Source organism: Aquarana catesbeiana, linkage group LG07, assembly GCF_042186555.1.
Source record: "Aquarana catesbeiana isolate 2022-GZ linkage group LG07, ASM4218655v1, whole genome shotgun sequence".
Taxonomy (NCBI): domain Eukaryota; kingdom Metazoa; phylum Chordata; class Amphibia; order Anura; family Ranidae; genus Aquarana; species Aquarana catesbeiana.
The window spans coordinates 262,651,669-262,675,172 of record NC_133330.1 but is presented as its reverse complement, the minus strand read 5'-3'; the positions used below and the strand labels follow the sequence as shown (position 1 = coordinate 262,675,172).

Here is a 23,504-nt window from a genome sequence, read left to right as displayed (position 1 = left end):
CAGCGTTTTCCCTATATTTATATAGTGTCAGTATATAGCACAGCACTTGTTTAAGTGTTATCCAGGACAGTTCCTGCCCCCCCCAAGAGCTTCTAATCTGCCATCCTGATCATGGTAGAGATGAGCCATGTTAAACTGCTGCAGCCACCTCGACCATTTACTAACCCTTCATATATTGGACACAAGATATTATTGAGCTTATTGGAACTACAAGCAAGCCTGTTAGAGAAAACCCCAGCAAAGCCCTTTGTCTAGCCCTTGGACCCTCTTGCATGCCGTGGGCTGAACACGACACATTCTGCTGTAATGCAATTTTTAATGTACAACTCATGTGATTTACTCCTCTTCAGCAAATTTAACATATTGCTAAGTTCTGCAGTGCAGATTTACATTTATATTAAAGAATACATTTGAGAGTATTATGCACACAATGTCATTATGGTTTTACGTGCCCGACATAAAGGGGTTAACAGCACTGGAGGCAAAGCAAGAGCCTGGAATGCAGAGGAACAGGTAACATTTCCTGCAAGCTGCCTGTCATACTAATTCATGCCCGAATTGAATGGACTGATGGCCCTACCACTAGCAGGCATGGCTGTGCGGGAGACAGAATGGAGAGAAAGAAAGAAGGATAGCCGGGAGAGCAGTGTGGGAGTAGAAGCTAAATGACAGCAAACCAGAGAAAAATGTCCAAAATAGAGGAGGAGAACTACACTTTTTTTATTTTGTAATAGTAGGCAAAGAACTGTAAGAGCTCCAATGAGCAGGCTCCTCTGTTTTCTCTTGAATTGTATTGTAACTGTACTGTCTGCTCTCATGTTGTAAAGAGTTGTATATACATCTTGTATAATAACTGCTATGTATCATCAGGTAGCTAATTCTGTAAGGCTAAAGTAAACCTTGGGGAGGTGACCTTAGTGGACAGTAAGCAGTAAAGGATAGGTGGATCTAAATTTGGCTAGTTCAGGAGGGACTGGAGGAATTTCAATCAGTGTTACGATCGATCATTCAGCATAGATGGACAAATCTCTCCTGCTGGCTATAGTATTACAACTGCAGTTATCATAATACCAGAACAAGCCATATCCGACATTTCACCTTCCAAGGCTCCTTCAATAAGAAGTCCATAGAGGCACCCCCAACATTGGTGGATAGGTCTATTTTTCACAATTCTTGATTGCACTTTACAATTATGCACCCTAAAGCTGAACCTCAATAAATTGCATTTTTGAGGTTTACCCATGGCGTGCTGGCTTTCCATGTAAACATCACCACTGGCCCTGCACCCGCCAAAGGGCAAGAAAGGTATGAGACAGTGGTTGGACTGGAACGATTTTGGTTGGATTATGCCACCAGGCCCATTAACATCTGAAGTTTGCCATGTATAGCAAGCTTACAGAAGAAGTTTGAACTGCCTGCATGATTGTTTCTGGTTAGCGAAGCTCAAAGGGCCAGCATGACAGCCAGGCAACTAGCAATGTCAAAAGAAAAAGGCAACAATGGTAGACACAGCATTTCTCTCAGGAGGTTTCCATTTCATGGATTTGATTTGTATGCTAAAATATGATTAGCGGTTACGGTTGGCACGTTTTCTGTGCTCTTTGAACTCCTTTACAACTTCAACTATAGGGTTCAAAATGTAGGTATCAGGTAGTGGAAAATGCTGGAGGCTGTGAGTTTAACAGATTGAATATTAAAAGTGCAGCAAGGAAGGTACACTGAGCAGAGCACATAAGAAGTTAAAACACAGTAAGTAATGTTTTCCCGTAAACAGTTACAATACATTAAGGACTTGTTCACAAAGGCCACGTTGTCCTGCAGTTTGCTGCAATACAGTCTTTGAAAATATACTACTGTTTCTAATTGGATCCCTTACTACTGGACTGCAACATAGAACATTCAGAACAGGGGACTCCAAGCTGTCGGAGGGTAGGAGCGTGGCCAGTGGGAGTAGAAAATGTTTGGACATCTATGTCAGAGAAATAGTGCCCCAAGGGCTGGATAAAAAGTCAAGCAAAAGCCACATCTGGCCCCTGGGCCACAGTTTGGTAATCACCCATTTAAAAGAAGGAAACACACACACACACACACACACACACACACACACACACACACACACTTTGGAAATCCTTAGATTCCCCCCATCTAAGCTCTACAGCATGGATGTTCACAGGAATCAACCAAAATTTGAGTCATAGGCAGCTAGCTTAACTAAGCTTTCACTTAAGGGACCCTCCCCCATGCACAGTTGGGAATGGGTTCCTTAGCGATTATATGTGCAATGGCAGTCTGACAGCTACCGCAGCTAATCATGGCCACTCATGGAGCAATTACCTGCAAATGTTTGGCCCTGGACACAGTCAGAATCCAGGGAATCAACCCAGGAGCGATTACATGCGAGTGGCCACGATCAGCTGCAGAAGCCGTCAGCCTCCCACGACTTTCAAAAGGCACTGCCGCCAGCAGCCAACAGACCGAACCCCTGCTGGGTCTCCCACATGTAAATTGCCAACGGCCCCATTTTCAAGTGTGAACAGGGCCTAAATCTCACACAAGAGATGTAATGTCTTTTTAAATATGCATATTTCTCATTAAAAAATACCTGGTGAAAATGTTCAGGAATTTCCTAATATAGGACAACTCCACCCACCCCTCCACTGTGTCGTCACTATGACAAATGCACCGATGACAAACTGCTATGTCAATATACATTAAACAGGTGTTGTCCACATTGGTCACCATAGGTATACTGATGAAGAGGAATGATGTCTAGGTCCCACAGAGTGTTATAAACTGACTCAGCAAATACAATAAATACTTTAAGGGAACAAAAAGGATTGACTTTGGTGCTATATAAATCCTGTACAATAATAATGGACAAAGCCAGTCACACAAACCATGGAGCTCAACAGTTCTCCCTAATATGTGGACTAGCCACCCATCCAGTCACTTTAAAAGGCATTACACACCTTTAAATATCTTCATTGTTTAATCTAGGCCAGGGATCCTCAAACTATGGCCCTCCAGCTGTTGCGGAACTACACATCCCATGAGGCATTGTAAAACTCTAACATTCACAGACATGACTAGGCATGATGGGAATTGTAGTTCCTGAACAACTGGAAGGCTGTAGTTTGAAGACCCCTGATCTAGGCATTAGTGTAGTTAGGTTCCCTGTGTTGTTAGTTTGCCATCATTGGCTCGCATGTTGTGGCTGCATTTTTTCATGGCTGATCGATTTCCCCATGTCCATATATTATTTCACCTAGCTTGTCCCTATTTGCTAAAGGGAGAAGCAACCTCATGTTCTTGGTCACAGAATGTCCAATATGCACCTCACCATTTCCTCTGTGCTGCATTACAAATGCGGGAGTGCTAATGTGATGAAAGCCCACAAGTGGGTCTCTCTGTAACTGCTCTGCCTGTCTGAGTCTGTATTAGATCTAATTACTGTTTGGCTCTCACCTGCAGAACACTGGACTGAGAAACTAGGGATTGTGAGATATGTCGTTTCTTGACAGGAAATGTCAGTACTTAAGACAGGGGTCATGCATCAACCCATGCAGTTCCATGTAGCATGTCTTATGTTTGAACACAAACAGAAACAGCTAACACAGGAATGAAGATTTACTCCACTATAAGCTATGCGTACAGGGCAACAAATGACACCATGAAACTACATGATCAATGCTCATCCTATGCAGGTGAAAAACAAGGTGCAGGTAGACTGGTTTATAATGCCTTCAAGTTGCTTCTTTTTCTCTCACCAAGAAAAAAATCATAGCACGTGAAATGGACCACCACATACTCTTTTGCCATCTTGATTTCAGAAGTAGAAACGGAATATAAAACAAAAAACTAAAAATTACTACATTTATTAAAGGTCTCTCGATTTTCCATTTTACTAGCAGTAGACTGTAGTGCAGGAGTGCTTGAAGTAGAGGCCAGCGTGCCTCAAAAGCTTGCACTATAATTTAGTTAGCCAAAAAATGGTATCAACTGTAAATCCAAACGTCTAGATCTTCCATGAGGAAACCATGCCAAAGATCGAATTTCAAAGAATGATTAAATTATAATACACAAACACGCACTAAAGCCGTAACAAAATGAACCCAACCCATCTGTACAACCACTTCTTTTTAAGGCGTTTCTAAAAAAAACAACAATCAAGCACTAGCATGTCTTGATTTTTCGCAGTTTCCAAAAAAATTTGAAAATGCTGCAGAACAGATTTAAATGTGTGGATACAATTAGTTCTGGTCACATCGCAAGTGTAATTATAGCGGTTTCCAAAGCCTGTCTATCAACAGAGGGTTACACTTATAAATTTGGCAATCCATCAATGAAATACCATATACAGAAAAATGCATCCATCAAGTAGTATATCACACGTTTTAAACTGTAGATTATCCAGAGCATTGAGCAGTCAATTATACAGCCAGTCCACTGGCCATGTCCTTACCTGTCTTCTCTTTAATTTCACAAAGCACATTGAAGAGCGCCGGCTTCATTCTGTGGCAGTTAAGGGCATGTTTCCTAGAAATGGTATAAAAGAAAGGGAAAAAAAAATAAAAATCAGTCTGGATACACACACAACCACACAAATAAAGATACAAAATTGGAGCCAGTAATGTAAGAATCTCTTTGAAAAAACAGGTTGCTTTATATCCTTTTAAACCAGCTTTTCAATTTTTGTTATCAAAAGAGACCCCTAGTCCATTGGTGGTCATTAGGAAAATTACCCTACATTGGTGGTTGTCAGTAGGAAGAAACCCCCCCTTACAGTGGTGGTCAGAATGCCACCCTTAAGGGCCATGCCATTGGCTCTGTCAAGTGGCGTTAGGCCTAGAACTATGCAGGCACCATTACATGGGAGGTCAATAACTTACAGCTCAAGGAACCCCTAGACACCTAAGGAGGAACCCTAGGCTTCCACAAAACTCTGGTTGGAGTATGGCTACTATTAATCTTTGTCACATTGTACATTTAGTTAAATTGCCAAGAAACCAAGAGCAGGCACCTTTAAGCGTCCCAGTTCCAGTTAAGGCCAATCAATTTATAAAAGAGCGTCCCCTCCCCATCTTGAACAGCTTCAAGGAAAAAAACACCACACCACACCTGGATTTGCGGTACCCGGCATTTCCCCAGAGTAACACTGGAAGGTTACAGGCTTCACCATCGCCTAGCAAGCAAGTATAAGAGTATAAGGCTAGCATGTTTCAGAATTGAGACAGAAGATGGCATACAAAGCCATCCACAGCTCTGCCTCAAAGCTACATCACCACATTTGATATTAATTTTGGTACCCAAACCTTTTGAAACTTTAAAAGGAACATATATTGGTATCACCCCCCCCCAGAAACAAAAGTACAATACGATACCTATAAAAAAATAAAACACCAAATGAGCTGTTTAATATCAATACAAACTGGGATGATCACCCCTGATGACATTACATATAACAAAATGATCGTAGGGACAAAGCACACACACTGCTGCAAAGATGCTTTTTAGAATTTTTTGAATTCATGATTGTTTGAATGATAGCACTGGCTATAGTGAAGAGCTTTACAGCCAGCAGCATTTTTGGCTTTAGATGCAAGTGCACTGATTTTAAAGGGGTTGTAAAAGGTAAAAGTTTTTTCACCTTAATGCATAGAAAAAACATCCGACAATACCCCCCCCCCCCCCCGATTTACTTATCTGACCCCTCGAAAGTCCAGCACTCGCCTCCGACATCCTCTTTGCCGCTCAGCCTGGCCGTTGATTGGCTAGAGTGGATGGATTGAAAGCAGCGCAGCCCTTGGCTCGCGCTGCTGTCAATCACATCCAATGATGCGACGGGGGCGGGGCCGAGTGATACAGTGAGCGGCTATGGCCACCGGCTGTATCACGGGAGCGCACCCGCAAGCACTCAACACCATACGAGGGAGCTTGCATGAAAGTGTTGAGTCCTTGCGGGGGGGGGGGGGGGAGCCGAGACAGCGGCCGAGGGACCCCAGAAGATCAGGTTCGGGGTCACTCTGTGCAAAACGAGCTGCACAGTGGAGGGAAGTATAACATGTTTGTTATTTAAAAAAAAAAAAAAAAATAATAATAATAATAATAATAATAATAATAATAATAATAATAATAATATAAACATAATATAAATATATATATCTTTAGTGATCCTTTAATATAAAACGGTGGAGACCATATTACACTATGAGGAGTCTCCCTGTTTTTTTTTATCCATTTTAACTCTGAGGATTCATCCATCCCATCTGAGACGGTGAGCTGGATCATCTTGTCACAATAAGGGGGAACATTTCTGGATTTCAATCTGAGGATCAGAGATCCCAATAAGCGCTGAATGATCTTCCTGAGTAAGGAAGATGGTTGGTGATCTGGTAAGCCGCCCCTCCCCCCCCCCCCCAATCTGATTTATGGTGAAGGTGTCACAACGGTGAATGTCTGAGCACTGCACCGTCAGGATCGATCTATCCAGTGTGGGACACTGGCATGCATGAACTGTTTGCACAGGAGCACTTTAGTGATCAATTTATGAACTCTGCACTTTAGCATAAGGACATTTTTGGATTGAATAATATTTTGATTGCATTTTCTGTTCACTTCAAAGGTTTTGCACTTTCTAATTTTATTTAGCGCTGCACTTTTAGGACATAAAATACAAACTGGGATGATAAAGCGGTAAACATTCTATGTGAAAATATACAGGTCGTTTAGAACAGGGGTAGGCAACCTCGGCACTCCAGCTGTGGTGAAACTACAAATCCCATCATGCCTCTGCCTCTAGGAGTCATGGCTGTGATTGTCAGAGTCTTGCAATGTCTCATGGGACTTGTAGCTTCACCACAGCTGGAGGGCCGAGGTAGTCTATCCCTGGTTTAGATCATCCGACTTTTAATGGTAGCTTTGGATGCACAGATCATGATACAGCATATTCATACATCAGATCTATTAGTCTGTTAGAACCAGTCTTGCTATCATAGTTTCTGGTATCAATATGCCCAATGTTGTCAGAAAATCAGCCAGGATGCCTTGATTTTAATTATGTCAGTTACCAAACGACTACAATTGACAAATGGGTTTATGAATCTGAAAATTAACTTTGCTTTTGCGGTAAATGTTTATCTTTGGGCACTCCAGACAATGACAAAGACAGCGGGCAGGAGTAACTGTACTAGCATCACAATAGCATCTTGCATCCAGAATGATGATGTCAAAAGGCTGTCCTACAATAAAATTCAATGGAATATACTGGTAATTATGGCAATGTACACAAGTTTTCAACAATGTTGAGACCAAGGCTGCCCGTCCATGCATGTTTTTTTTTTTTGTTTTTTTTTTTTTAAGTTTAGCCAGCCGGCTAAATAAAATAAATAAAATGAACCAATCCCCCCATACACACACACACACACACACACACACACACACACACACACACACACACACACACACTTGGTGTGGTTGCAGGAATCCTCTTGTCTGCTGTGTCATTGTATTCTGCCAGCAGGGAGATTCCACCACAGTCAGAATACACGGATCAGCTCTGCAGCCTATTGACTGCAATGCTGATCAAACTGAAATTTCTCCAGCAGTCCTGTTTGTGAGACGTTAATCGATAGCCTGAATTCCCATAAACAGGGACAGCCATACATGTATCTAAATGAATTATATATCTAGCTTCATCCGACGCATTTCCCAGTAAAAAGGCACCCTCTGGGATAGAAGACGCCTATTTCAGGGGACGGCTATTACAAGAAACGCGTTGGACGGGGCTAGATCTGTGACGTCATTGTGCACGGGCATGCCGGCTGGACCCACAGTTGTGCAAACCGGATTGTTTTCAATTGTTTGCTTCCTTTCTAAATGCAAGTACAATATCGCTAAAATAAATCACGTTTTATAAAATACTGCAATGAGGCTTCTTCATTCTTGTTTTTAACTAATGCCTATATTGGAGTGAGTTTGGTGGCTTGAAATTTTAGCTGCATATCCTTGCTGTGGGGACACGATTGCTGTATCCTGCTGACAGGTCAAATATAATTGGAAATCTGATGGTGGGAACATCAATCCTCGTTTGGATCAAAAGCTCTTGTGATCTCTTAATATTGAGATTATTCCTGTCCGGCAAGAGGCTCGGCTTTCTGAACCCGCACTTTCAACACTGGAGCACGTGTTTTTTGATTTTAAGTTTGGAGCACTTTGAAGCACTCGATAACTTTATGCGGATTTTAACTTTTTTTACATATTTTATAAAAACTTTAATAATATAGCTTATTCACGGTTTTAAAAATTTGTATTGGATTTGTCACTCTATGTTTTGCTGATATTTAAAATGTATATAGAGAGACAGCGCACCTTTTTTCTTTATATGGATAGAAATTCGCCTGGTTCCTGCTGAACTGGCTTCAAGCTGAAGATGGATCAAAATTCATCCGGTTCAGCAGAGACTGTCCGAATTTCGATCAATTTGTGGCTGTGCCAAATTGACAGAAGTCAATTGTTAGAAAATCTACAAGTGTATGGTCAGCTTAAAAGCTGAACCTCAGGCCCACAACAAAACAGGTAGTTAACGTGGATTTCCACTCCAAGAATGATTTTAGCATTTTTTCAGCTCAATTAAAAACGATTAATAACATTTGGGGAAAAAAAAAAAAAATTACTCACCTCTTAATGCCTGTTGCTAGGGGTCCCTCGTAATCTGCCTCCTTACTCACCTCGGCTCCTTAAGTCACTTGCCTCGACACCGGAAGGAAGATCACCTCTCCCCCTGCCCTCTAGGCAATCATCTGGGACACGTCACAGGTCCCAGATGATTGTGCGGTCAGTCACGGCGAGTGGCTCGCGCATGCGCAGTGGGTGCCCGGCTGTGAAGCCACAGCCGGGCACCCACAGTGACCATGCCGGCGCCGCAGAGAGGAGGGGGAGATGAGCGGGACTTCGTTCCCCCATATCGCTGGGCCCTGGGACAGGCAAATGTCCTATTATTAAGTCAGCAGCTGCAGTATTTGTAGCTGCTGACTTTTAATTTTTTTTTTTTAAAGCGGAACTCCGCTTTAACGTGGACCTTCCATGCCAAACAGAAGGCCCACTCTTTTACCCCAATACAAATGGCATTAAAGAGCCATTTGTAACCAAAATGCTTGCCCAAAGAGAAGAATTTTTTTTAATTTAAAAGGGATTTGATGGTTCCTGAAGGCATTGATGCTGGAAAAAGTTCTGAAATGATTTATCTTTGTCTAATTTTTCACATCACAAAAACCTGCCATTTTAACAGGGGTGTGTAGACTTTTTATATCTACTAAAAAGTTATATTTTTATCTATCTATATATTTTATATACCCTGTAGCATTATAAATACAGGAGGCCAGCCGCTCAACACAGACGCCATTCATAGAATGCTTTGCATTTCCAAAATTAAAGCAAAGCATTCTATGCTTAGATGGAGGCGTCTCTCTACTTTGTCCAGAAGTATGAATGTGCGGTCTAGAAAAATGCAGACATGCTACATTTTTCAGCAGTGCATCGGATGGCACCAAAGTGCCCAGCAGCATGGAAACTTGGAGTTTAACTTTGTACACTGAATAAAGTTTAAAAAAAAAAAAAAAAAATGTAAACAATGTGATGCACTGAAAAAGCGCATGGCACTGAGAGCGATCACCAGCCTGAATGGTAAACAGAGCATCCTTGGCTAGTGTGAATGAGCCCCAACTTGTAATCCTCTTCTTTCCCAATATGGTGCATACAGTGGGTGCCGTCACCAGTTCCAAAAAAATTCTGCAAAACTGTTCCCTTGCTGACCAGGCCTTTGTTTAATATATTTTTTTTTTTTTTTTTTTTAAGCAAAGCCCTTAGAGAATAAAATGGCGGTCGTTGCAATTTTTTATGTCACAGGATTTTTGCTAAATAGCTGCCATAACCCTGGCATTTTCGGGAATGCTGTGCTTTCTCTTTGAGATAAAAGTGGTCTCCGCTGCAGATTTTCCGCAAGATCACTCAGCAGGGGGAGAGGTGCCCACCCCCCTCCCACTGTGCACAGGTAGTACCAGACCCGCCGGTAGCAGTGGAGACAATCGCGTCTTTTCCCGTGGATGCCTGGCTGCCGACTGAGGGGAAGATGGCCCCCGCTCGGCTCCATAGCATGGGAGGGCGGAAGCGACGTCAAGCGACTTTAGCCCATAGCTCTTAAAAAAGGAGAATTTTTTTTCCAAGTTATTTTTTTAATATTGCATTTTAGTGTAAATATGAGATCTGAGGTCTTTAAGAGGTCCTGTCATGCTTTTTTTCTATTGCAAGGAATGTTTAGGAATATAAAAGTGACCCCAAAATATTTTTTTTTAAAAGACCGTGTCAAAATAAAAAGTTAAAAGTAAAATGAGTAAGAAAAAAATAAAAAAAATTTTTTTAAAAGCGCCCCATTGCGATGAGCTCGCACGCAGAAGCGAACGCATATGTGAGTAGCACCCACATATGAAAACGATGTTCATAGCGCACATGTGAAGTATCGCCGTGATTGTTACAGCGAGAGCAATAATTCTAGCTCTAGACCTCCTCTGTAACTCAAATACGCCTATGAAGATTTTTATAGGTAAAAGGTTGCCGCCATTCCACGAGCGGGCACAATTTTGAAGCATGACATGTTGGGTATCAATTTACTCGGCGTAACATTATCTTTCACAATATTAAAACAAAAAAAAAAAAAAAAAAAAAAAAAAAAAATTGAGCCAACTTCATTGTTGTTTTATTTTTTTAATTCAAAAAGTGCATTTCCCCCCCCCAAAAAAAAAAAATGCACTTGTAAGACTGCTGCACAAATATGGTGTGACAAAGTATTGCAACGACTGCCATTTTATTCTCTAGAGTGTCAAAAAAAAAAAAAAAAAAACCCATATACATACATACATGCATGCATGCATACATACATACACACACAGTTGTGCTCATAATTTTACATACCCTGGCAGAATTTATGATTTCTTGACCATTTTTCAGAGAATATGAATGATCACATACACACACACTTCTTTCACTCATGGTTAGTGTTTGGCTGAAGCCATTTATTATCAATCAACTGTCAACAGAAACTACCCAAATGGCCCTGATCAAAAGTCTACATACCCTGGTGATTTTGGCCTGATAACATGCACACAAGTTGACACAAAGGGGTTTGAATGGCTATTAAAAGATAACCATCCTCACCTGTGATCTGTTTGCATGTAATAAGTGTGTGTGTGTGCGTGTGCGTGTAAAAAGGTCAATGAGTTTCTGGACTCCCGATAGGCCCTTGCATCTTTCATCCAGTGTTGCACGGACGTTTCTGGATTCTGAATCATGGGGAAAGTAAAAGAATTGTCAAAGGATCTGCGGGAAAAGGTAGTTGAACTGTATAAAACAGGAAAGGGATATAAAAAGATATCCAAGGAATTGAGAATGCCAATCAGCAGTGTTCAAACTCTAACCAAGAAGTGGAAAATGAGGGGTTCTGTTAAAACCAAACCACGGTCAGGTAGACCAACTAAAATTTCAGCCACAACTGCCAGGAAAATAGTTTGGGATGCAAAGAAAAACCCACAAATAACTTCCAGGTGAAATACAGGACTCTGAAAACATGTGATGTGGCTGTTTCAAGATGCACAATAAGGAGGCACTTGAAGAAAGATGGGCTGCGTGGTCGAGTCGCCAGAAGAAAGCCATTACTACGCAAATGCCACAAAGTATCCCACTTACAATACGCCAAAACAGCACAGAGGCAAGCCTCAAACCTTCTGGCACAAAGTAATTTGGAGTGATGAGACCAAAATTTAGCTTTTTGGTCACAACCATAAATGCTACATTTGGAGAGGAGTCAACAAGGCATATGATGAAAGGTACATCATTCCTACTGTGAAACATGGAGGTGGATCGCTGATATTTTGGGGATGTGTGAGCTACAAAAGGCACAGGAAATTTGGTCAAAATTGATGGCAAGATAAATGCAGTATGTTATCAAAAAACACTGGAGGAACATATGCATTCATTGGCCAGGAAGCTGCGCATGGGGTGTACTTAGACATTCCAACATGACAATTATCCAAAACACAAGGCCAAGTCAACCTGTCATTGGCTACAGCAGAATAAAGTGAAGGTTCTGGAGTGGCCATCTCAGTCTCCTGACCTCAATATCATTGAGCCACTCTGGGGAGATCTGAAACGTGCAGTTCATGCAAGACAGCCCAAGAATTTACAGGAACTGGAGGCTTTTTGCCAAGAGGAATGGGCAGCTTTACCATCTGAGAAGATAAAGAGCCTCATCCACAAAAGACTTCAAGTTGTCATTGATGTTAAACGGGGCAATACAAGGTATTAAGAACTGGGTACATAAACTTTTCATCAGGGTCATGTGGCTAGTTTCTGTTATGATTATGATTTAAAAAGAGTAAAACACAGTTGATTGATAAATGGCTTCAGCCAAACACTAATGCCCCGTACACACGGTCGGATTTTCCGACGGAAAATGTGTGGTAGGACCTTGTTGTCGGAAATTCCGACTGTGTGTAGGCCCCATCACACATTTTCCATCGGATTTTCCGACACACAAAGTTTGAGAGCAGGCTATAAAATTTTCAAACAAAATCCGTTGTCGGAATTTCCGATCGTGTGTACACAAATCCGACGCACAAAGTGAAACGCATGCTCAGAATAAAGAGATGAAAGCTATTGGCTATTGCCCCGTTTATAGTCCCAACGTATGTGTTTTACGTCACCGCGTTCAGAACGATCGGATTTTCCGACAACTTTGTGTGACCGTGTGTATGCAAGACAAGTTTGAGCCAACATCCGTCGGAAAAAAATCCTAGGATTTTGTTGTCGGAATGTCCGATCAATGTCCAACCGTGTGTACGGGGCATAACAGTGTTTGTGTTATCATTCATATTCTCTGAAAAATGGCCAAGAAATCATAAATTCTGCCAGGGCATGTAATTAGCTGGTATCTTGTGTCCTGATTGGATAGATAGCAGCGCAGCCATTGGCTCCCGCTACTATCAATCAAATCCAATGATGCGGCGCTGGGGCCGAGTCCTGCATTGTGTGTGAATGGACACAGATGCGGGACCCGGGAGCGCGCCCACACGGGTGTCCACCAAGGAGAGCACTTCTCTAACGTGGACACTCGATGCGGGAGGAGCCACCAGCGCCACTGAGAGACCCCAGAAGAGGTGGACCGGGGCCACTCTGCAAAACGAACTGCACAGTGGAGGCAAGTATGACGTGTTTTATTTTAATTAAAATAAAAACCCTTTATGTGGTAATGAATAATAAAAAAAAAAAAAACCCACACACAAAAAACACACATACATACACACACAAATTTTGGAAAATATCTAAAATGTCACACTTTCAAATTATGGTGCGCTCGAGGAATGGTGCCAAACTACGGTACTTAAAAACCTCCATAGGAGATGTGACAGACCCAGCCAGAACAGGGGCTTTTGGAGGAAACTGCAGGGTGGCCTCTTACCCACCGACTATGGACCCTGGTTTTTAAGGGAACGCTACTCTTTGGGAGGTGTATGCCTAGGGGACCCTTGGAGTGGTCTTGTTTCTGATTCAATTCCTTGTCTCCCCAAAAACACACAGATTCTGTGAATCTAGGCCCGGGCTCCATTTTAGGGCCCAGGTGCCCCATTACCAACAATGACTGCTTCACACTGTGAGACTCATAGCAGATGTTATCAGCAAGCAACCTGGTACTGGTGTCTCCTGCTATAGTCTGTTTATAAAGGGGTTATGTGTTATTCTGCCAAGTATGTTTCTCCCATTGTTAATTGGGACATCTTTTGTTTGTCTGAACCTCTCCTGGAGATTAGATTTATCTTGTGAACACTAACTTATTATAGAATTATTGTGAGATATTATGGGTTTATACTTATAATTATGTATATTGTACAGTAGTTTGTATTTAGGAGTTGTAGGTGCCGAATAGTCTGGTCACCTAGGCTGGCTTAAGTGACTAGTTAATTAGATCATGTTAATTATATCACTGTCAGCTATTAGTTGCTAGAGGGGGGAGTAGCATACTGTTTATGCTGGTTGTTCCTTAGTTATGTTCATTACATTTCTGTATACAGTTGCCTTTGCATACGCTGATGTGATCAGCCTCACCCGATTGTGTAGTATATAAAATTCTGTGCGAGTTTTCAATAAAAACAGTTGCAAGTCTCATACAAGCTATTGTCGGCTAGTCTTGTATGGTCAGCTATAATATCTGGTTCCTATGTCCAGACTGGAGGAAGCTGTATACTGTGTTTATTACATTTTTGTATACTGTCCCTGAGCTTCCGTTCACCCAGGTAAGCTGGGGAACCACCGCAGAAGGTGAATGTGCCGCTCTGACCACTTTTAATCAGAAAGACCGGTGCCTGAGAGAAAAACCATATCGTGGTTATGGCATCTAGCTGCAGCCATAACACGGGTATTAAACCCCAAATTAATGAAGTATTTTCCTAGTTAGGTGGACGGCAAGTGGCTATTCAAGGCAAATGGAAAGTTATTGCACTTTATCTATGAATTGTTGTAAACTGTAGAAGGAACAGCAATCACAGGATGCAAAAGGCAGTTGGTAAGAAGCCTTGGTGAAAATAGTCCTTCACTGGCTTTTTACTACTGTCAGGTTCCCGCTAAATCTTTGTCCAATCAATTTTAGATACAAGAACCTAGCTAAAATATCCAATTTGTATATAATTAGGCAGACCCTTACACAAGGCAGTTGTTGGTAGATTCAAAGAGTTGTACAATCAGATTGTAATGTGTGGAGAGGTGTACACAGATCATGTAGAGTCCTTCCTAAAGCAACCCCTGTCCTGCATTAGTCCTCCTGACAAGTCCAGCAACGACAGCAGCTCCCTTGCCTCCATCTTCTGCGCGCCCCCCTCCCCCCTCAATCCAGTGCTGCATTCATCTCTTCCTCTCTAGTATATCCCCACCTCTATTGATTGCTAATGTAAAAGGAATGTATTACCAGGAACACATAAAAGGCCAACAAAAACACTTTGCAGATGTGAGCTACACAATTGTCCAGGAGAAGGAAAGTCCTGAATGAATCCATTACAAATCGAGCCTGTGTTGTAAAAAGCCTACTAGTATATTAAAAGAGAACCTATACATTGACAAACATGAGGGCCATCATTACTGAACTCATTCTAAAAAATGTTTGCTACCTGGCTTTTTAATGGCTCAAAATATTATACAGCGGGTGAAATAAGTATTGAAAACGTCACCATTTTTCTAGGTAAATATATTTCTAAAGGTGCTATTGACATGAAATGTTCACATGTCGGTAACAACCCATGCAATCCATACATACAAAGAAACCAAAATAAATAAGTTCAAAAATGAAGTTGTGTCATAAAATGGAATGACACAGGGGGGGAACCAAAAAAAAAAAGACGATTGAACACGCTAACTGAAATGTAATTCTTTGTATAAAATCCTTTGTTGGCAATGACAGCTTCAAGACGCTTCCTGTATGGAGAAAACTAGTTGCATACATTGCTTAGGTGGGATTGTGGCCCATTCTTCCACAGTCTTCAAATCTGTCCGTGGGCCTCTTCTATGAATGCTTACCTTTAGTCCGTCCATAGATTTTCTAATGGATTCAAGCCAGGTGATTTGGGCCATTCTAGCAGCTTTATTTTCTCTTTGAAACCAATTGAGTTTCCTTGGCTTTGTGTTTGGGATCACTGACTTGCTGAAATGTCCACCCTCGTTTCATCTTCATCATCCTGGCAGACAGCAGCAGATTTTTTTATCAAGAATGTCTTGGTACATTTTTCCATTCATCCTTCCATGACATGAAATTTGCCAGTACCGTATGCTGAAAAACAGCCCTACAACATGATGTTCCCACCTCCAAATTTCACTGTTGGTATTGAGGTGTTTTTGGGGTGATGTACAGTGCCATTTGACCTCCAAACATGGCGTGTATTATGGCATCCAAAGAGTTCAATTTTGGTGTCATTTGACCAGACTATATTCTCCCAGTATTCCACAGGCTTGTCTAAATGTTGTGAAGCAAACTTTAGATGAGCTTCAACATGCTTTTTCTTTAGCAATGGAGCATGAACGGTGAGCGTGCATACAGGCCATGACGGTTGAGGGCATTGCTCATTGTTTTCTTTGAAACAATTGTACCTGCTAATTCCATGTCTTTCTCAAGCTCTCTACAAGTAAGTGGTCCTTGGCTCTTGGACAACCCAATTTTTTTTCACTCCTCTATCAGAAATCTTGCGCGGAGCACCTGGTCGTGGCCAGTTTATGGTGAAATGATGTTCTTTCCACTTCCGGATTATGGCCCCAATAGTGCTCACTGGAACATTCAGAAGTTTAGAAATCCTTCTGTAACTAATGCCATCAGTATGTCTTGCAACAATAAGGCCCCTTTCACACATGTGGCCGTTCAGGTCCAGTTGTCAGTTTTTCAGGCAGACCTGAACGGACGCTCTGTGCACCACTATGGAGCGACGGATGTCAGTGGTGACATGTCCGCTAACATCCGAACCGCTAAATGCAGACGGATGGAAACCCTATTTCTATCAGAAGAAAAAAAAAAAAAAAAAACAGACAGTCGGTCCGTTTTCATCCGATCCCCCATAGAGGAGAGCGGGGCTCCGACAGGTCCACCCCTGCACAGTGAGCAGACATACCTGTCATCACTCCGTTGATCCCTGCTGAGCCAGCGGAGTCCATCAAAACGGACAGCCCCGCGTGAAAGGGATCTAAGGTTGCGAAGGTCTTGAGAGCTCTTTGCTTTTACCCACACTGAGATGTTTGTGTGACACTTCGGTAAAGAGATGCGTTTTTATAGGCCATCAGTTGAGACTGAACCAGCTGATATTAATTTGCACTGACAAGGGGCAGGGTTGCTTTCTAATTACTGATAGATTTCAGCAGGTGTCTTGGGTTTCCATGCCTTTTTGCACCTTAATTTGTGAACTTATTTGTTTTGCTGTCTTTGTATGTATAGATTGCATGGGTTGTTACCGACATGTGGTGAACATTTCATGTCAATAGCCCCTTTAGAATTACTGAAACCAAACTGGTACGTAACCACTCTGTCCAGAACTCCTGAATAAGCATGTACAGTGCCTTGAAAAAGTTCATACCCCTTGAAATTTTCCACATTTTATCATGTTACAGCCAAAAACAAATGTATTTTATTGGGATCGTATGTGATAGACCAACAACAGAATGGCACATAATTGTTAAGTGGAATTAAAATAAATGACTTTCAAAATTTTTACAAATACATATCTGAAAAGTGTGGCGTGTATTTGTATTCAGCACCCCCAAGTCAATACTTTGTAGAACCATCTTTCGCTGCAATTACAGCTGCAATTCTTTTTGGGTATGTTTCTACCAGCTTTGCACATCTAGTGAGATTTTTGCCCATTCTGCTTTGCAAAATAGCTCAAGCTGTGTCAGATTTGATGAAGAACAATTTTCAAGTCTTGCCACAGATTCTCAATTGGATTTTGGTCTGGACTTTGACTGGACCATTCTAACACATGATTATACTTTGATGTAAACCATTCCATTGTAGCTCTGGTTGTATGTTTAGGGTCGTTGTTCTGCTGGAAGGTGAACCTCTGTCCCAGTCTTAATTCTTTTGCAGACTAACAGGTTTTCTTCTAAGATTGCCCTGTATTTGGGTCCATCCATCTTCCCATCAACTCTGACCAGCTTCCCTGTCCCTGCTGAAGAAAAGCATCCCCACAACATGCTGCCACCACCACGTTTCACGGTGGGGATGGTGTGTTCAGTGTGATGTGCAGTGTCAGTTTATCGCTGTTAGAAAAGTTTTAAATGTTTATTGTGCGACTATTAAAAACTGGAGACTAATTTTTAAGATGGCTTCTGAGCACATGTTGCATTAACTTGCTGTATTTTTTGTTTTAACTAACCCCATAGTAAAATATAGAGTGATTAAGCTTTGCCATATATGGTAACAGATTGTACGGAAACATTGATTAGCAAATAAAGTATGTACCAGGAGATATCAGTATTTTCTCAGCCAATAAAAGCATCATAGCTGTATTACAAGTTTTAGGTCTCATCTGACCAGAGCACCTTCTTTCACATGTTTGTCCCCCACATGGCTTCTCGCAAACTGCAAACAGGACTTCTTATGGCTTGCTTTCAGCAATGGCTTTTTTCTTGCCACTCTTCCATAAAGGCCAGATTTGTGGAGTGCACGACTAATAGTTGTCCTGTGGACAGATTATTCCCACCTGAGCTGTGAATCTCTGCAGATCCTCCAGAGTTTCCATGGGCCTCTTGGCTGCTTCTCCGATTAATGTTCTCCTTGCCCGACCTGTCAGTTTAGGTGGGCGGCCATGTCTTGGTAGGTTTGCAGTTGTGCCATATGCTTTCCGCTTTCGGATGATGGATTGAACAGTGTTCCAGGAGATTCAAAAAGCTTGAGAAATCCTAATGTGGCTTTAAACTTCTCCACAACTTTATCCCTGACCTGTCTGGTGTGTTCCTTGGTCTTCACGACGCCGTTTGTTCACTAAGGTTCTCTAACAAACCTCTGAGGGCTTCACAGAACAGCTGCATTTATATGGAGATTAAAAATTACACACACACATACTCTATTTAACAATTAGGTGACCTCTGAAGGCAATTGTTTCCACTAGATTTTAATAAGGGGTATCAGAGTAAAGCAGGCTGAATACAAATGCACGCCGCACTTTTCAGATGTTTGTTAAAAAATATATATATATATATTTGTAATGAGAACCATTTATCATTTTTCTTCCACTTCACACGTGCCACCGTTTGCTGGTCTATCATTGGTTGCAACATGACAAAATGTGGAAAAGGGGTACAAATACTTTTTCAAGGCACTGTAGAGCATTCGTAACCTAGAACACAATAAAGCCAAAAGATCAGCATGGAAGCCAGACAACTAGCACTTTCAAAAGTAGTCGGTATGGCAGACTACATATTCCTCCTAGGACAGGTTTCCTTAAAACATGCCACTGCTGTCCCAGTTGCCCTAATGTCATGCTGCCCTTCTTGTATCAACAATTTGAGTCACTGTCCCAAGTCGACTATCCAGATAAGAACCTGTTGATTTTTCCATGAACTTCCAGATTTACATACTCTTTCCAGACAGGAGGAATAGTGAAACCAATCATCTGAAGAGTAGCCAGGTTACCTGCATTTTTAGGAAGAGGTCAGTAATGGAAGCCCCGTATTTCTCTTTTGAACAAGTCTAAGGATAAAAAAAAAAAAAAAAAAGTCCTTGCATATGGTACAGATGTATGAACGATGGCACATCCTGCCAGAAAATCCTTTTGCAAAAAAGTGGTATGGTCTGTAAAGTGCATGCGTTCATACATGTATAGACACTAGGGTTGTACGGATACTATTTTTAGCGGCAAGTACGAATACAGATACTTTCAGTCAAGTACTCACCGATACCGAGTACTGAACAGAAAATGTGGTGCGATTTCTGTCTGAATTGCATGTGGTTTCCCGCACCACTCCTGTGTGATCACAGGTTAAAATCACTATGACAAGCCCAGGTTCACACAGTAGCGGTTCTGGAAACCACAGTATCAAACAAATTATCTGTACTCGCCGGTAAAAAAAAAGGATATCGGTGCAACCTTAGTGTCAATACATGTATAAAAACACATTAATTTTACTGACCAAAAGTATCGGTACTTGTACTCACCGGTAAAAAAAAAAAAAAGTGACAACACTACTCTTCCACAGATAGAGTTCAGTGAGTGTTGTCACCTTGGACAGGAAGTGTTACTGACAAGATCACCAAGTAGAAAAAAGCCTGAAAAAAATGCAGACACCACCAAGAACTGGTAAGCTGAAATATATGCAATTTTTTGTTCTTGTGTATTTATACTAAAATGTATATTGCCAACATCTAACTAGTTCTTCTATTGATATCAATATAGCAGACACTTCTGTTATTCTACACAGCATCACCCAAAGAGACAACACTTAGTGTGAAATAAAATTGTATATTCTATTATTATTAGTATAAAAAAAGCGATTTATAGCGGTCACGTAAACGTGTCCCGAGTCCTACGGATCAAACACCACCACAATACTACAAGCAGCAGAGCCAATAAAGAGTTACTTGGCGCGCAGAAGATTCTCGGATGACACAAATACTGCTCCATGGAGTTATTTTCGCTGTCTAACGATCTGTGTCAGATTGAAGAGGCAGATTCCTATATTAGGTACAGGCAGAAAATCATTCTTTGTGTGATAAGGAGTTCAAACACTTTTCTACAATAGCATAGCACCGAAGAGTACCTGAGCAAAATGGAGAGCAAGAAATAAAAAAAAAAAGAAAAAAAAGAAGAAGATCTTTCATACAAATAGACCTGGTTAGTCACTGACCTAGGATCCCAGCTCTAAAGATTGTATTCCCTACATGCAGGGCAAGGGTGGTGAGGCAGTAAAGCAGGCCATACACTACCAGAGTTTCATTTGAATATTCACATTTTAACCCCTTTGCACTTAAGGGCTAAACAAATCTTAAAGGGGTTGAAAACCTTTGTGTTTTTTCACCTTAATGCATCCTATGCATTAAGGTGAAAAAACACCTGGCAGTGACCGCCCCCCCCCCGTTTTACTTACCTGAACCCTGGAATTTCACCCCCCGGAGATGTGCTCTTCCTCTGCCCGGGGTTTATTGGATAGATTGATATCTGCGCAGCCATTAGCTCCTGCTGCTGTCAATCAAATCCAATGGAGCGGGGCCGAGTCCGGCATTTGTGTTTATGGACGCAAATACTGGACTCGGGATCTGCAATGTAACCCCCCCCGGGAGAGGGCTTCTCTTAGGGGGTTATCTAATGCGGGGGAGGAGCCACGAGAGCCGCCGGGGGACCCCAGAAGAGGATGTTTGGGGCCACTCTGTGCAAAACAAGCTGCACAGTGGGAGGCAAGTATGACATGACATGTTTGGTTTTTTTTTAAATAACAAATGAACCTTTACAATCACTTTAAATGCCCAAGCACAATTTTGCAACTTTGACATGTGTTAGTAGAACCTTCCACATCATCACAGCTACTTTGTGTGTCCAGGTGGATTATACCTTGTTTTTCTCAAGGGGGGGGGAATATCGGGCTTTCATTTGGTGGTAAATGGTAATGGGCATCTCCTTTTTTTTTTCCCTAGTTATATTTCTTGCTACTACAAAAGCCTACCACCAAAGAGCAAGCCAAAATAAATTCTCCTGCTCCTGATGATCGTTGGGCATATGTGTATGTTAGTTGTAGTTTGTACCCATAGTACAGCCCAGAAACAATAGTGCCCATTTTGCTTCTTTTTTCAATCCTACATCTGACGCGGACACTAACTGATATGGATAATAATAATTTACAATTAAAAAAAAAAAAAAATCCTGTCCAAAAAAAAAAATACTGACTCTGACCCACACACTAACCTAGATCAAACCTTGATCTAGGTTTTTTTTTTTCTCCTACACACACACACACACACACACACACACACACACTTTTTCCCCTCTCTCTGCAAGGACAGAGAAACATACAATTATCTCTCTTGTCCTTTCACAGAGACAGAAAACACAGGGGCTCGGGCTTTACAATGACTGAGGCTATCACAGCAATCAGGTGATCTGGAACCAGTCCCAAATAATAACAACGGGGCCCAGGGCTCTTGGCGAGACCCTAGTCCCTCCATGCTCCCAGCACAAAGGAAGACATGCAAATATGTGGCCCCATGGACAAAAATCCCAGTCCGGTGGAGCCGCAATTTTGTGTTATGTCGGCACCAAGGGGTTAAAGAATGTTCGCATTTCTAATCATTAAATGGGTCAAAAACGACATTCGATTTCAACCGCAGCGACGAGAAAATACAAAGTATCAGAATGGAAATTTTTTCTTGAAGTGTTTGTGTACTCCTTCCATTAAAGTAAAGTAAAAAGCAGGAACAGAGATGAGAACAGCAGCCATTGGCTGCCAGTCAAATCCTGTGAGGGAGAGGGGGGGACGTGGCCAAGCCGCACTGTGCATGTCTATGGACACACACAGCCCAACTTGGGAGCATGCCCACACGTGTGCCCCCCTCAGCACACAGCTAGTTATGTGGGCGCATGCAGGAGGGGAGGAGCAGAGAACGTTGTATGCATGGACTCCCAAAGAGGAGGTAAGAGACCGCTTAATCCAGAACAGGTAAATATGACTTTTTTTTATTAAATAAAGTTTGGCTTTACAACCACTATAAAAAGCAAATGAAATTTTGAAGTTATTTATAGCACTATTCATCAAGTCACCGAATGCACTGAGAATTTTCGGAGATATTCCAAATTATACCAAATGTATGGGCAAGCTTTAGTGCTGCACCCTTGTTAGGACCAAACCAGTGGCAGGCCTCCATCTAACCAAGTTAGAAAGCTAACTAGCTCTGATTGTGATGACAACTTCTTTGGCCCAAGAGCAGAAAGGACAGTTGCCCTGCACATGTCACACACTGGTGGTGGTCACTTTCCGCCTCCTATCCCCAAGGAACACATCAGTTTAGCTGCACACAAAACACAGCAGAGCACACCAGTTATTTGTTAACATGACTATTAACTGGTACCTTTTACAAATTCCAGCTCTCTTTCTGTTTAGATCTGCATGCATTAAGTTTTTTTCTTCTTCCTCGTCCCCAGAGGTAAAAGCCCTGCTGCAATTTGAGATAAAATGATAGTTTTCCTTCCTAAATGTGTGCAGGGAAGAATAGAACAAAATTGCTCAGCTCCTCGCTTTGGTGGCTCCGAAATGAAGCTCGATTTTACAGACTTTTTTTTTTTTGTTTGTGCACGGAAATAAAAAAAAAAAAAAAAAAAAAGGTTAGCAACAACATTTTCTGTAGCATTGTATGGCTGCATAGCGTGAAATTGCGGCATATTTCCCCACCAGGAAGCCCCCAGGTGCGGTGTACAGCCCCCCATAGAAGGCAATGACTGTATGTAGCTGTACACGTGTTTATGCAAGAACCTACGTAAACACGTGTATGCGTGCATCTCCGGATACAGAAATTTCTGTCCAGTCATACAGCTACTGACTTGTATAGGGGTCTGTATGCAGCACCTGTGTGTTCTTGGTGGAGAAATACACCAGAACTGAAGCTATACGGCCATACATAGGACACGCTAGAATATCCAGGAAAACTGGCATGTAAAACAACCAGGCCGACTGAATCTTGAACATTTAAAATGGAGGGCCACTGCAAATCTACAGTGTGTAATAACATGCAACACTCCCATATATTCAGTAGGGATGCTGTGATATCAGTTGAATATAGAGTGTAGCATTTTGCTGATAAGAGGAAAAAAAATAAATAAATTTATATTATTTATATATATATATATATATATATATATATATATATATATATATATATATATATATATATATATATATATATATATATATATATATATATACACATATATATATATACATACATA

The 23,504-nt window shown here is 41.6% G+C and overlaps 1 protein-coding gene across 14 annotated transcripts in view; it reads right to left on the bottom strand.

Annotated features, from left to right (window-relative positions):
* Positions 1–23,504, bottom strand: part of LOC141103556 (pre-B-cell leukemia transcription factor 1) — a 214,613-nt gene that overhangs the window by 157,606 nt on the left and 33,503 nt on the right. For all 14 annotated transcript variants that reach the window (XM_073593264.1, XM_073593271.1, XM_073593274.1 and 11 more), the window contains one exon: positions 4,463–4,536. In XM_073593264.1, the coding sequence (XP_073449365.1) occupies positions 4,463–4,536 (74 nt within the window). The remainder of the gene's footprint in view (positions 1–4,462; positions 4,537–23,504) is intronic.